At 42.8% G+C, this 16655-nt stretch overlaps 1 protein-coding gene across 1 annotated transcript in view; it reads right to left on the reverse strand.

The window, feature by feature from the left end:
* TMTC1 (transmembrane O-mannosyltransferase targeting cadherins 1) overlaps positions 1-16655 on the reverse strand; it is a 147224-nt gene that overhangs the window by 44055 nt on the left and 86514 nt on the right. Inside the window, exon 10 of the mRNA XM_061444822.1 lies at positions 2456-2620. Coding sequence (XP_061300806.1) covers positions 2456-2620 — 165 coding nt within the window. The remainder of the gene's footprint in view (positions 1-2455; positions 2621-16655) is intronic.

Raw genomic sequence — 16655 nt, forward strand, 5'->3', positions numbered from 1 at the left:
GAAAAGGGAGCAAACAGGGAGACGACACATTTGCTGAAGACACTGACGTAAGTAACACTGCAGAAATTAAAGCTAACTACACATTGTTGCAGAAGGCTCTCATGGTATTGAAGGCTGGGCAAGAAGATGGCAGATGAAATACAACTCTGGTAGAGGAACAAGCATCAGAGTGTATATGCAAACACTAAATCTGCACAAATTTGCACACAGATTCATGTCCATAAATCAGGCACTTCCACTCACAATTGTTATCTTGGAGTTCTGTGGACAGTGCTGTGAAAGTATCACCTGTTGTATAGAAGAAGTGACAAAAGGCATGTGGAAGATCAAGAATTCATAGGAGAAGAGAAGTAAAACCAGAAAGAGCCCTATGCTGCTGTGCTGTACATATACCTTGAAAGGGGATTCTGGTCTCCTTCTCCAAAGGACAGATTAGAGTTTGAAAGCATCCAGCAAAGACTAACAAGCAGGAACAGAAATGCAGAACAGCTTCCATATGAGTAGAGTTCAAAATCAGAAGACTCCAGGCTTGGGGGACATGGGGATAAAGGCTGAGGGGGACAAGTGCTGAGCTGATTGTTACTCACTACTCATTCAGCACACCAGAACTAGGGGACACCAGACAAGATGATCAGGCCGAAGATTGACAGAAGGGAAATCTTAGTGTGCACATTGTGTAATTTTAACAACAGGGCCAAGCACACAGGATGCTGTAGAACCCAAACCTATAAACAGATTTGAAAAAGGAGTCAGACACATTAATGGAAGAAAATCCATCAGTGGTTGTTAAAAGCAAAAATAGCAAGTAACTCCTGATTCAGGAAGTCTTTAAACTGCAGATTACTGCAAGCTGGAAAAGGACTGGAATGAATTATTACTGCTGCTGGCCCTGTTCTTACATTGTTTTTCTAGACATCCACTGCTGATTCATCTCAGGGGAAGGATTTTACATGAGGTGACCCAGCAGGAGCACACCTATGTTCTTGCCTTCTCCTCCAAAGCCCAAGGAAGATCCCTCTCCTGGAACTGTTTCTAAAAGTCATGAGCTGAAGAGCAAGTTAGCTCAACCTAAGTCACTGAGCCCTGCATACTATCCTGCACAATACCAAATCCCTGCCTTGAGGCAAGGTGTATTAGCTCCAGCTCAGTGCTGCATTGAAGCAGTGGCATGGTTTCTGAGTATGAGCTGGATTGTACATTGCCACCCTGCTTTGCACAGAGGTAGGATGAACAGAAGTCCATCTATGTCCAGCTAGGTATATATAATCCTTTTCTGCTCTTCTGTGACAGACCCCCTGGCGCCCCATATCATCCCAGGAGTGCTCCTTATAGGAGGAGATGTCTTCCTGCCACCTGCTCCAGTTTGACTTCATCGTTCCTAAACAGGGGTGACCGTAACTGTACACAATGGGATACCAGAGGATGCCTGCAACTCAGCATATGGAATCGCCATCTTCCCACCCCCCTTTCAACAACAAAGTCATCTAACTTGGAAAAAGCCTGATGCTTTTCCTCTGACCAGCCACTGTTAGCCAGAAGGGTTTAGGCTGGAGGTGTGCTTCACAGGGATCATTGCACAAGCCCAGACGGGTCACCATGGCTGCTATTGTTTGAACAGCAAACAGCCTTTCAGGGAGACGGGCGATGAATCACGTCAGAGTGAAGAAACCTCTATTCCAGATTTATTTTCTTTTAAATCCCACTAACGGGGCCCCAACCACTTCACTGGAGTTTCCTGAAGAACGAAGGGTACACATAAAAAAATAATTTCATACTCTTTAGGGCTGTATAAATTAAACTTTGCTCTGGCCAGTAAGTCAGAGAGTAAAGTTAAGCAACCCATGTGCAGATCACCTGCACTTTCGCGATTACTTCACAATTAGACAACTGCTGAAAGCAGCTGGAGGCAAATGCAATATATTTGCTAGCAAAACACAAAGTGAAACAGTCTGTTTCAGTGCAAAAAAAATACATAAATGAGGTTGTAAAGAGAGCTGTTTGGCAAAGAGTAATCAAATAAAATAAAATATGGTACATTAAGTTGGGCAATTCATGTCATTTCATTTTTTGTCATTGAGAACATCACTAAAGAAAATTCAATATATTCCACAGCATTACTATGGTGTTCTGGAGGATCACAACAAATTTTTGCTACATCTTCAAAAGGAAAAGTGTTACATTATTGGTAATTTCAGAGAACTGAAGTTATGTAAAAGCAGCATGTCCTAAAAATGTGATTGCCAGAACCAGGGTCTGTGCATAAGCATGTAAAGTGCTGACACCAGTTTATGCACAGCTGCCAGAAAAGAAAAAGTAGCTGTTACTTTATAATAATAAAAATGTTAATCACAACAATGCATCAATAGCAGGACTCGTGCTAAAGAAAACTATTCCATGTAACAAACTTATTTTAAACAATACAAGAATGCAATTACTCTCCCGTGGTCACTCGTACCTGAAAAGGGATTCTCGTGACAGCCAGATTTCGTTCTGTTTCACGGTCTTCCAAGAGAAGAGCAGCAGCAGTAAAGCAAAGAGGGTCAGAACAGTAATTCTCCATTTATTTAACCATGTAGACAGCTTTCTTAGACCGTGGACAAAAAGGATGCAGTACCCCATACTGGGAAAGAAAAAAAATAAAAAAAATGGAAAATGCACCACAAGTTATATTCCAGTACTCTGGTTTATATGCAAGACCACGCATTATTGCATTTATTACACAATTAGAGGGTTTTTTGGACTAATTGTATTTTCTGGGCTAACAAATTCCAATTCAAAAGCAGTTTTCCTCAAGTCACTGCACAATTTCCAAATTAATCTAAATGATAGACCCGGATGCCAGAAGTACAGTAGCGCACATAATACCACCCAGCATAATGGTAGCTTACACCAGCCCGCAGAAGGCAGCTGCTTTTCTGAACAGCAAGCTAAGAAAGCATCATGTAATAACAGTAATACTGAGCACTACTGGGGCAGCTTGGAAGTGAAAAACGTTTTCAACACAGGGAAGTCTCCAAACAACCCCAGCAGTGGCCGCTATTAAGTCTAGTTAACAAATCGTGAAGTTGTGGTGGGAGAGCTAGTGTTGCAGCCAGCACCACAGCAGGAGAGGGTGGAAAAGGCCGCATCAAAGGCAGGAGTCCCTGCCTGAGTCTTGCACACCTACATCAAAGCCAGCCCATCCCTTTTAGTGCCCAGTCCAGAACAGCTGAGACGGCAGAGCTTCCTCACTGCCCTTCCATAAAACTACACACGGTCTTCTCCAGCACCCAGGCTCCTAGAACTTTCATGACTCTCCATACACAACTACTGAGGCATTTTCTGCAAAGTGAACTGCATTTTGAACTGAGGTCTTACTCCTGTCTGTATAACTTCAAATAAATTCAGTAATTATTGAACCTAATTCAAGCTTTATGTTAATTCTTCCAGTGATGCCTCTCTGAGCTGGAAACAGGGTGCTTTCGGTTGCTGTACTTAGTATGCCATTAATTCTGTTTGGCATTTTTAAAAGGGAATTTCAATTCTTATTGCTTGAGGAATTTCAGTAGCTTATTTTAACTCAGTTACTTAGCCCCTGGTTTAAACTTAAAAGCTATCTTAGTCCAGAAAACTCCCCCCTCAAAGAAAAAAGGAAGCAGAAGGATATGGAGTAACACCTGGGGACTATCAGCACCCAGGACAAAAAAAAGCAGCCCTCCCCAGACACTGGCACACCTTGAACCCCAGCTGAATCCCACACTTGAATGTAGGCAGGCCGGAGGCAGACAGCTCATCACACCTGCCTGCACTCTGGATAGAGATCTACAGGCTTTCCTGATCTGTACCAAGACATGCGAGCAACTTCCCCATGAGACTGCTAGGAGGCAAGAAAAACTAGAACACAATTTCTCTGTCAGAGGTGACCTTGCAAGCAAGCACATGGTATGGTGAAAGTCAGTCTGGATATCAGCAAAGGAAAAACATCCTATCTTCAAGGAGCTGTGAGCGTGCTTCCCAGCACAGTTTCTCTGGACACACTGCTATTGCTGGGCTTCCTGAGGATGGAGAGGGACAAGAATTCTCGCTTTTACTGAGGAATGAAGTGACTCTGTTGTATATGCTGACAGGCAGCAGGCAGCGGTGCCATCTCTGGCATAGTACGGGTGACATATAAGTTGTAGAGAAGTACAGACATAAGGGGCAAACCCAGAGACATCAGATCTAGAAATCAGTCAAGATTTCTTTCTTCGCTGTCGTTTTAGAGTTCTCCTGTTTTTCAGGGTCGAGTGTCAGTATGGTTGGGCTTTTTTATTTAACTATGCTCACATTTTGCTGCAACACATTTCTTATGGCACTTGCACTGTTTTTTCTTCCGTGAATTCTTTTGCACACATACGTTTATTGCACCTATATTAACTGCAAGCAGACATTCAGATCTACAAACCGAGACGCTGGTGCCAAACAATCCAGCCTGTATAGCTATTGAACCCTATTTTATAAAACCTCTGAAAAGCTAATCTCAGTAATAAGCCCTCCCTTCGCAATAAGAAATGTCTCAAAAACCTGCGGATAGTTTTCACTCTCTTATTTTGCCCTTCAGCAATTTTATCCCTCCTTTGGAATTAATTATCTGACATAAACATTAATTGCTTTAGCACAAGGCTGTTTTCAAAGGAATTTCCCTAGACCTTCACAGCTTCAGGAACAAGCCTTTTCTAACAGAGTTGTGAATACATCCAGAAAACAAAAAAATGCAAACGTCAATGTCTTGGTATTTATGTCAAACCCTGCCCCAGCTGTTGGGAATGTCTGCCTCAGCAGCAGCATTCAGTCTGCTTGGCCAGGGCACAGCCAGCATTGCATTAGATCTTACACAGCCCTGGGAAAGGGGCTTCCAGGTGTTGCTCTCCAGTATCTGCAGTGTCTTGCCACAAGTCACAGAGAGAGACGCTGGGTGCTGCAGAGAATTAAGGGTTCATTTCAGCCTGCAGCTCCCATCCCAGGTGCACTGGCAATGACACTGCAGCAGTGCCCAGCTCCGCGTGGCAATTTCCATTAGAGGCTCCCAAAGCACTTCCTGAGGGTCTGCTGCAATTTTCCTCTTACAGAAGAGCAGGAACCTGAAACATGTCAATAACATGATTTTCTCTGCTGACAGCGGACTGGCAAACAAGGCAACAAAGCTCAGCCCAGGGCCCTACCCACAACACAAGGGAGTATGCAATGGAAAACATCTTGCTGAAAAGCCCACATGACTCCCTGTGAGATAAACAGGTAAGTCACCCAAAGGCAGGCTCTACATGCACGCTCAGCAAGGCAGCAAGGCTACAGGATTCAGCAGGAAGTGCAAATACAGATGAGCATGGGTTCCCAAATGGCTGCTGGCAGCTAACCTACCAGAATCCCAAACTGCAAAGCTGCTACGGGTAAGGTTAAAGGAGTGACACTATAGAGGCAGGACTGAAGCATGATTTACACTTTAGTAAGAAGGGGGCCTACAAGTTTGCTAGAGAGAGACTCTTCATCATGGACTGTAGCGATAGGACAAGGGGTTTAAACTTAAACAGGGGAAGTTCAGGTAAGATATAAGAAGTTCTTTACTGTACGGGTGGTGAGGCACTGGAATGGGTTACCCAAAGAAGTGGTGAATGCTCACCCTGCTGGTGCTCAAGGCCAGGATGGACAGAGTCTTGGGTGACATGGTTTAGTGTGAGGTGTCCCTGCCCATGGCAGCGGATTGGAACTTGATGATCTTAAGGTCCTTTCCAACCCTAACCATTCTATGATTCTAAGATAGAGATAATGGTGACAGCATTAGGATTGAGTTGCAGTTGTGCTATAATTATAGCCTAACTAACCTATAGTCCCTGTACCTGCACTATAAAATGCATAGGAGCCCAAAAGAATGTAAAAGAAGGAAAAGGATCAGGAATCATGAAGCCGGTCAGTACTTTTATTTTCAGAACCTGGTAAATTTGGCTTAAAACTTCAGACCATTTCCTGCCACGGATCATCAGGGACAGGGTGGGGAGGGCACACCCACATTATCTTTCAGGGACATTTCAGTGCAGATGTCAGGTGGAGCTGCACCTTTTTGCATGGTCATTGCATTCCCTGGTCAAGGGTGAATGTTACATTCCCGGCTGCGGGTCTTTTTCAGGCCAAGGAATCCCAGAAGCACAAAGCACTCGTGTTAATTGCTGCCAGGAAAGCGTGTGTGTTTGTGATTTCATGCCACATATTGTTTGCAAAACAACAACTCCCTGCAACATCCCCAAAGCTATTATCCTTGGTAATTTCTGCATCTCACTTTACATTTCTACGTTAAGGCCAAATAATTATGGTGAAATCAGGGCAAATCCAGACCCCTCCTCCAGATCCAGCTCTAAACAAACAAAAAGAAGCATCCATACCAATGTATTAAGCATCTGTAAAAAAAGCACAATTACTATTGTTTCCTAGTCCCAAAATCACATAATCCCTCATACTTTACAACACACTTGTTTCACGCTAGACTCAGCAGTCCCAGTACAGAAACTAGCTTTAGTAGAGAGAACATGAAGTTTTGAACCAGTAAATCACCAAACTTGCTTAGATGGAGTTAGATGCTTAGATGCTGCTGCTGCAGCAGCAACATGTCTGACAGTCATGGGACCTGGAGAGCCCTCCACAGTGCTTCAGCCCCGAGATACGTGTTCATCCCATTTCCCTTGATCCCAACCTCATCAGGCTTCACATAAGCCATTTGAAGCTGCCCTGAGTTTTAGGAGTCAGCAGCACCCCGACAGTGGTACCCATGGTGGAAAGAGTCTAAACAGGTGAGACTGCACTTATCCAATTAACTTGTCGGGTGACTCTAAGGCATTTCCTATGTGGTGATCCTGTTATCACCTACAAACACAGAGAACATTTCAAATGCTTTTCTTCTCAAAGTGGTGGGGGAACTCAAATCCATATCAAACATTAGCACTGGCTAACACACATTCACAGAAAGAAGATTTAAGCTGTCTCAGAAGGACCTTTCATCAAAGACCTATTTGCCACTTGAAAATCTTACTCTTACACACTGCATTCCAGACATCGCCATAGCTATCTGCATATGCATCCAGGCAGTACAGTTGTAGGTTTGGGGTTTGTTTGGGTTATTTGTTAACTCTAGCATTTCCTAGGAAGGAGAAGGGAGGGGACCATTCCTCCTGAAGGGCTTTTCTCTTGGTATTGTAATGCCTGTCATGCAAACACTTTCCTGAAATACTCTGTAGTGAAAACAAAACAATGGAAAACAAGCAAAATCCCCAACCCTTATTATTATTTTTAAGTCAGGTTTCCACTGCATGACTGTGAAACTGCTAAGCTTTCTCTTTTTAACCTTCTGTAGAATAAGCAACAGCCTGCTACAGCAACCGTTCTCCACTATGAAAAGTGTATGCCAGCTTGGTCCCGGGGGTCAGATGCAAAGCAGGACCAGAGGAACAGCCTGACAGGTTAACACAGTTTTTCCATGGGCTAACAATGAGCACATTATTATGGGAGAAACTGTGGCTTCAGCAATTCAATGATGCTGCAGGAGAGCTTGGCAAATGGACTAACAAGCCAACGCTTTCATGATTGCTTGCGTTTCAGACTCCTGTGGTACTAAAGTGGTACCTTGCAGTTCAGGTACACGTCCTGAACTGTAGTGAGGGCACGGCTGCACTGGGCAGGCAAAACCCTCTGTGCCTTTGCCATGTACTTCTGGCAGATCACACACAGGGAACTGTGCAATAATAGATTTTTGTCTACAATTTCCATGGTTTGTTAATACCATTCCACTTGCAAGGAAGCATAGAGAGAGCAGGCACAGGCAGATGGGAATGAGGTGGCACGCAGACCCCATTTCCCTTGGTGCGCTACATGTATTGCCCACTTAAAACAAGAGCCAAACCAGCAGATACTTAGTATTTGCAAACACTTCTTGGATAACCACATCACAAATTCAATCTTTCCGTTGGCCATTGGCCTTGGGCCCTTTCCCAAGGCAAGGTGTTACTGACAATGCTTACACACAGCTTTTCTCTCCCTCTATGGATCAGGTTTCTCACAGTCAGGAACCACTTGGCTGCATTTGGTTCTTGGCAATGGCATCTAATCAAAGACACATGTGGTTAGTGCCACAGCCCAAGATTATTAGGATGTTCTGCTACAGCAATCTGCCAGCACAGGAAACCGTCTTACCTCTGTCAGCTCTTGAAAACTGAGGTATGTTCCAGTCACACATCTTACTGCATTTTCTGAGTTGTGACTTTGCACAGCACAGGTTTCCACTCACAGAGGAGCCTGTGGGCAGAATAGGCTAAGTGCTGCTGTTCAGAGGCACCGCACATGAGGGAACCAGCCCTGACACCAGCGCTGCAGCCCCAGTCTTTTCTAACTCACCCAGGCAAAGCTGTAACCTCAGGAGTTAAAAAGGGCGGAAGAATGCAGAAAAGATGCCTTCCTCACACCTTTTAATGGTTATTTTGGGGATGTTAAATCTTGTGAAATAGTTTGTTTAGTTTTGGAAAAACTCATTTAATCTCAACTACATGCATGCAGTAAATCCACTGATTTCATCAAAGCAGTTACTCCAGATTTCTGAGCTCAGCCTAGATAAGAATCCAGATGCATGCATACACATACATATCAGAAAAACAGTTGTCCATAAGCAGCCTGTCAAAGCATGGAAGAAATACTGCCCTGTTTAGCGGCTGCTAATGCAACAAAAGGGATTATCTCAAAACGATGCTGAGACCAGAAAATGCACTTGGCTTTAACATTCCACCCTGAAGGCTCTTTCTGGACTGCAAACCACCTTCTTGATTTCCAGCTCTTATTTAAGATTACTCCCTTTCCCGCCATAAAAACTAACCCTTGCTTTCAAGCTGAAGCAAGTTTAACCCTTGTGTGTGTGACTTAAGCTAAATTCATACTCTGCTATTGCCCTTCCGAGAGTGCGGAGCACAGCCTTGAGAAAGACGATGTCCGCTGCCAGGTCCAAACACTGAACACAAATATTCGATTGCCTCGGATTTATTAGTCCTCCACAAGCTTCCTAGCCCCAGTCCCACACGTATGTTACCTGGCACAACATGCTTTTCCTGCTTCCAGTCCAAGCCACTCCAGCTCTGCAGCCTGAGCTGAAGACACACACTGAGAGGAAGAGCTACAACCAAGCTGAAATGCAGCTTGCAGGCAGGGCTGTTGCTTCAGGGGAAAAAGGCAGTTCACCCCTGTTAAACATATCAGCTCTGCTCACACTGCTCTAATGGGGGGTAATTGATTGCAAAAAGCATGCCTGGCATGCCCTGTGGGCTGCTCCTGCCTTACTGCACAGCAGTCGGATGTGGAAAGGAGAGCAGGCAAGCAGGGATGGCCAGGGTGGATCCTTCTGCCCCAGAAAGCACACTCAGGCACGGAACTGCAGCGATGAGCAGTGCTGGCAGTGTAGCAAATATGCTGTTTCATGAAAAAGGTCAAGTTTTCCAAGGCTGGAGCCATTTCAGGCAAGAATAAAATCTGGACTTTACAAAAAAGGTTTTCATCTGGAAAAAAGGTGTATTTGTATGTGCATGCTGGCTTGCACTGGGGTCACCCAGAAAAGCCAGATACTCAGAAATCAGGGTACCTCCCTGTGACTCGGATCCCATGGATTCAAACCACCTTGCAAGGTAAAGCTGAGAGTTGGGGGTGCACTGAAAGAGTGTGCATGCAGGCCTCCAAGTTTGGTGTCCCCCAAGTTCTCCAGTCATCAAAACCTAAGTGCTGATCTGGAATAAACACACTCCGCTGGTCCAAATATATCTGGGAAATTGAGAAGTTTACTTTGTACTGCCAAGCTAACTGCTGGATCAAGATGTTCTCTCACAGCTGGTACAAGGCCTAAATTCAGCAAGTTACAGTCTGGCTAATTTGACAGGAATGTAAGCGTGAGGATAGATAAGGTCTGGATCAAACTTCTGCCACCAAGTGATCCAGCAGCCTGTAGGTCTGCACGAGCAATCCTGGAAAAATGTTGGTGTGTGGCACATGGACCTCAGTGCCCCAACTCTCAGATGAATATCTCCCCCAGAGAGGCAGCTGTGGGTTACATCCATCCAACAGTCTATTTCTGTTGGTTTTTTTGACCATAAACTCCATCTTAAGTTGGAGAAGTCTTTTGTTTCCAACCTTTTCATCTGAAGTTTCACTACAGTTTCAGCACACCTTGGCAGAAAGTTTTGGGTTAACTAAAATGTCACATTTTCCATGGGAAAACGTATCAAAACTTTCTCAAGCAGTTTGGAGTATGAGTGAAAAACCTGTTGGAACATTCACAGCTTTGGACTGAATGTCCAAAGGCAAGCAGGATGTGGGATGTGTCTCTGTCACACTCAGACAACCAGCAATATTCACCATGCATCTATGGCTCTTCACTGGTGTTGAAGTCTGGGGACAAAGGGAAAAGTGTTGCTTAAATTGTCTATCTTCCAGTAATGGCAACATGGAATTAGCATCTTTTTTCTTGGTTACTAGATGTTTTAAAAGACTTCAGGACCACCTCCAACAAAAAATGGCTAGTATATAAAATAAATCCTATTGGGAAAAAACAAGCCTCACAGCTCAGAAATATCAGTGGACAACTAAAGAACTGGCAGTGTACTTACTACTGAGTGTGCTGAATGTGTCAAATTTTCACCAGAATTAAGAGGCCTTATCCTGGAATAAGGTCTGCAATTCATAAGCACAAAGACATAGAGAACCATAAACACTGGCAGAATACATTTAATGCGGAAAGGTACCTTATGAGTTAGTGTTAGACTTTGTCCTTGGCTCTGAATTAAAACCTATGCATGCCTATATTAAAGACACTTAGACATAACGGGCTAAGTCATCAAAATGATTTACCTGCACAAGCAATGGGGTCTTCTAGCCAGAACATGCCATAATTGGAGAAAATGCAGGAAGTCTTATTTTCCTTATTAGAGAGAAAATATGGACTAGAAATGAATGATTTCGCTGACCTTTGAAAGGCTATTTAACATTTGGACACATTTCCCTTCCCTTCCTTCCAATAAGTCACATGATTTAAAAAAACTAGTTCATTAGCATTGAAGTCCAAGATTTCACTTCCAACAGATTCCCATCTGAAAAATTTACAGGTAATACACAAACTTTTCATGGTTTTGGTTACTATATGCCTTATGGAAAGAAAACATTTTATAAATGAGAAAGCTGATAAAATTCCATGGGGATTCCACAGAAGTTCCCTTAAATCTTATATAATTTACCATGGAAGGGTCTGTATGTTACAGTTTTAATTAAAATACTGTAATAACTTCTGGAATTCTATAGTAGGGACAGCATTTCCCATTCAATTCCATCACAAGTCTCAAAAGCCACCATGTAAGAAACTGTTTTCTATTAAATTTCACAAGGCATCTTCTTAAGGGCACTGTATGCCCTTTTAAATAAGAATTTCTCTTTAAACAAACATGACCAAGTAGATTATTTCTACAAGATGACATGAACTTAGCTTATTACTATTTTCAAAAGCAATATCCTTACATCTCTGCATTATTTTCAAAAACAGAATAAATGAGTTTGAAGGTTTTCCTTTAATCTATCACAACGAAACCAAAATCTTTCCAGTATAGACATTAATGCTCACACTTTGCAGAAATTCAGCTTTTCCTTGAATAGACTGTACACAGCCAAGACACAACATGTTTCTCAAAAGTATGTTTTAAGTTTAGTTAAAATAATGCAAGACTTCAGTCTAGACCAAATGCACCATAAACTAATCTTTTTCAGCTTTTCAGCATCATTTCAGCTTTTATTCCTAGGTCTTTACTGCCTTTTGTCAAAATATATGACACTAGCATCTCAGCATTTCTTGCCTGCATTTACAGAGGATGGCTGCATTGATTTCTGCTTAAAGTGTTTAACAGGGGTGGGCAAGCCTTCAAAAATAGGAGCTTAAGTTTGGATATGCATCTGAAAGGTAGCTGCTTGCAGTGTTTAGCCTTTCTACAAGCAGTTAATTCTCACTAATTAATGTGAACTCTCCCCGTCCCCTTCCAAAAGGCAGAGTGGAATTATTATCTCTATTGAACAGATAAGAAAGCAGAACCAGAGCTGCTTGTCTCAACAGAGGTCCCCACCTCCTCTCCTCCAGCCATGAGGCATTTTGCAGACTGAAGCTTGAACAAATGCCCTGAAGTAGGGACCTCATGGTAAAGAGGGGCCATGGTAAAGAGGACCCACTGCCATCACATAATGCCCTCCCAGTCCTCTCCCAGTGCCCACAGTTACAGGAAATATAATCCAGTTTGTTCCTTCTGAACGTGGCCCTCACAAGAATAGCAGCAATAGAGTAAGGCATTGAAATCATGCTTGGTTTAAGTAAATGGAACAGGTGTAACTCAGAGTCCATATCCGAATCCCAAGTCAATTGTTGGTGTATAACTTGAAAGCAGGCAAAAAGCTTAATTATGTCCTCGAACTGAGATCAGGGAGCAGATAAATTGGCTCCATGGAGTCAATGGGACTTTCACCACCTGACTTTGCTGGGGTCAGGGTTTGATTCCAATTGAAAAGAGAAGCTTCTTCTGTAACTCAGATGATCCCTTACAGGATCTGATCTAGTCCTGAAGGAATTCTGAAAGGCAAACAGGAATTCAGCTCCCAGAGAACTCGTAGCTTCAAAGAAATAGGTGGCAAAGGAAACCAAAAACACACCACCATCACATTATAAAACTGGTCTTCAAGAAAATGAAAATAAAGTGGAAAGAGTAAAACACCCCCAGAAAAAAGAAGCACCAGTAAGTCCCATCCTCAAGTGGCTGTCCTATAAGCAAACAGACTTTGCTCAGAGATATTCAGGTCCACAAAAATTACAGACAATTCCACTACCTACCAGTTTTGGGTGGTTTTGTTTTCTAAAGGTTAATAATGTACGGAATTACACTAATTGAAACAAATGCATCGGCACAAAAATCAAAAACATGCTCTATGCAAATGCAAAAATTCATATGGTGCCTGCTTTGCTGTGGCACAGGGAAAGCTTTTAACATGTGTTTCGTTCCTGAAAAGTGAAAGCACTTTCTTCTAGATGCTGGCTTTCTCACAGATTTTGAGATGGATGCTGAAGCAAATGCCATCCTGTATATAGCAGTTATCTCATCTGCTAGTATTGACAATTAGGGTTGCAACACCAACTCTTGATAGAGTGAGGAAACGGTAAAAGAAAAAAAGAACAAAAGAAAATGACAGCAACCCGTAATTGCCTGTGCTGGGAAAGAGTGTCTGCAACCCACTCATTGCCCAAAAATGGTGCAGGTACCTCTGACTTGCCTACGGCTTTCAGCAAATTGGAAATAAGCCATGTAGCAGTGTTTTGGTTGATTTGTTGGTTCATATACGGTTGTGAAAACAGCTGAAGTTGTCCAGCTGCAGTACAGCAGCCCTGCCAAGAGCCACTGCTATCAGGGTAGCAGTGAAAGATGGGGAAGATGTATGATTCTATGATTCTAAATAGCTCTGATTGATAGGAAAGATCCATGAGGTGAGAACAACCTCAACTCTGCTGATGTGTCAATAGGGCAGGCAGCCCCTGGATGGTCGAGGAGTTTGCATTACGTCTCCAGTTTCTGCATGGTGAAAGGCAACACAGAGGACAAGCTAGCACTAAGGACAGACAAATGCTCACAGCTCAGAATACCTGCATGTACATAGCTGTTCCTGATTTTCAAAGAATCAGGCTGTCTGTAGTGTTCTGAGCACATTAGCAGATAGGCAGCAAGCGTTATTATATCTACGTTTTGAAGAGGGGAAAAAAAAATAGTGATTTAAGTCTTTCACTGATCCAGCTATTTATTGTGATATCTCTTCGGAAAACTGTGGTCTAGAGAGTTGTATCCTGGCTAACACTTCCAAGATATGTAATCCATCCCCCTAGCCCTCCTGAAAACAAGTTTTCCCCTCTTAAGGATAAGAGAACAACAACAAAATGAAAATTAGAAATTGAAATACAAATAGTTTGCCTTTGAATCTTTTCAGGCAAAAGTAATACTATTATTAAAAAATCCTGATTTTAACAAATAAGTGCTTGTAAGCCCCAAATAAAAACTAAATACAAGAAATATTTTCTCCAAATATTTGTGGTTTGCTAAAGCCAATTAAAGAAAACATTCAACCATTTTGACTTAGCTTACATCCCTCTTCCCTGAGGCACAGCTTGCAGACAGAAGAGGAATTGTTCCAAATACTCATCAATCCCCAGAAGGCAAGGCCCAGCCATATAATTAGACATCAAGCAAAAGGCTTATTCCCTGTTCCTTTCTATTTACAACATCTTTTACATAAATCCTCGGGCCCTTACTTAACGTAGATTGAAAAGAAAATGCTTGACATTTTGCCCAGGTAACTACTGTGCAACACCGAATTAGGGCTTCAGGCTGCGACACGCATATACAACTGTCACATCCATAAATACTAATAAAAGGCTATTACTTGAAACAGAGATAGAAAAGCACCTTCCAGCATAAGCCCAAAACCATAGATCACTGAGCTGAGTTCTTTCCACCTAATTGAGAACTTTTGTCTAAATATAGCTGAACAACCACCTCTGACACACTAAATTTTTGGGAAGGAATAGTAAGGAATAAGAAAATCCCTTTTCAAGATGTAATATAAGAAACTGCTAAAGGCTGTTCATAAAGAACATAAGTGCTTCCTAAAGCCATCGTTATTAAACTGACATGCTCCCAAGGGGGGGAGGGGGGAGGGGAGGAATAAACAAACAAACAGAAACAAACAAACCCCCCCCACATTATTTTTGTTCTTCCATGAACGCTCACAGAAGCTCCCCTCACCACTCATGTCATTTTGCACCAACAGGATGCAAGAGTTACCATTTCTCGGTAACTCGTAGCCAAGAGCTCAGCTCTCTTGAGATCCTTGTGCTGGAAACTAAACTGCCCACCATTCCCACAAACTGCCAGAGTCTGCCTTCCCTTTTCATGCCAGCTGCCTGCCAGCCTGCGGTAGGAGCAAACACCAAATACTGCAAACCAGGACATGAGTGATCTGAGCAAAGTATGAGATATCAGGGGATTCTGACACAGAGATATCCCCTGTGCTCCAGAGATATCATTTAATCTATCGTCTACCTCAGTTTTCCTGCCTGGAAAAATAAAAAAAAACAACAGGATCTATCAATTGCCTACTTTGTAGGTCATATATTTGCAAAGCCCTCAGGGAGATGAAAAGCATTATACAAACTATATGCACACATGTTAACGCTGATTAATTTTCTCTGCACAAACATATCCTTTTTTCTTCTTCATTGCCCCTCCTCTCATTATATCAGCAGTCTCATCTGGAGGAGGACGAGGAACTGCTGACGGCTGAAGTATTTTTGCAGTTCTTTTGAGATTCAGAAATGCAACCACTCAACACAGCCCTGCATTCAGCTGACTGTTTCCTTAATAGCTTTGCTCTTTCATGTGTTTCCTCATTTTCTGTTACATGAATTTAAAGCAATCTGATTTCCAAGTTAATTTGAAATGATGCAGGATCCATTAGTTGAGGGTATCATTGGCAAAATAACACCACGGAACAACTTTCACTCACTATACTTTCAGGTATACTCTCAGCAAACAAAAGTAATGCTAGTGATGTGAATGAAATCTGCAGGATTTGACCCAAAAAAGCATATCAGTATATAGCAGAGCACAGATATCCAGTCTAATTGCATGAGAAGCTTGTAATAAATGCAACGGCTCCCACACAGCCTGAGTTTTACACCAATAAGTAGCCCTTTTGTGATAATGCTTATACAAATGATGATCAGAATATGAATACGGCTTTGAAAAAGACCAACTGTAAGCATTTTTCTTAGGATTTTTGGATCCATGTTTTCTGAGGAATACAATTTAAACATTTTGTGGGATAAAACTATTGTTTCAGTTATCGCAAAGTAATCCAGAGTGAAACTGAAGACTTGTACTTCTTCAACAGCTCCACAACGGCAGCTCCCACTAGAGATAACTGATGCTGACCTTCTGCACCCCTGGACAGAACTGGGCTTTCTGACTTGCGGCATCCAAGAACAACCATTTATACTCATAGCTGGAACAAACTGCACCAGCACAGATTGCCCAGAGAGGTTATGGGGTTTCTCTCCTTTGAGATATTCAAAAAGCTGTCTATACATAGTCCTGGGCAACTGGCTGTAGGTGGCCCTGTTTGAGCAAAGGGTTTGGACCAGATGACCTCCAGAGATCCTTTCCAACCTCAACCATCCTGTGATTCTGTGAAATGGGCAAAGTCTGGGGCATCTTGGATGAACAACTTGTTACTGCCACCTCAGCCTCTGGTCTGGGTACTGTGGAGATGTCAGAAGTAAGGACACCAAGTTGTCCTTGAGTAAATGTAATCAGAAGCACCCAGACTGCTGAAGTGATAACTGTTAGTGACTGGAAGCTGAGAGAAAACCCAGGGCAGAGGCTGAGGGATGGAGAAGTGGCTGGCTTTTCTTCATCCTCTTCAACAGCTGCAAATCCTGCCTTTTTAGATGTGTATGCAGTCAATAGCTTACAGGCAGGAGGTCATGCGTGTATTTTCACAACTGATGCCAACACCCTTTTAAGACAGCAAGTCACCTTTGTTTGTACTGA

The sequence above is a fragment of the Pezoporus flaviventris genome, unplaced genomic scaffold (genome assembly GCF_033815535.1).
Source record: "Pezoporus flaviventris isolate CSIRO_AGI_PZ_B2104156 unplaced genomic scaffold, CSIRO_AGI_Pfla_v1 ptg000002l, whole genome shotgun sequence".
NCBI classification, from domain to species: domain Eukaryota; kingdom Metazoa; phylum Chordata; class Aves; order Psittaciformes; family Psittacidae; genus Pezoporus; species Pezoporus flaviventris.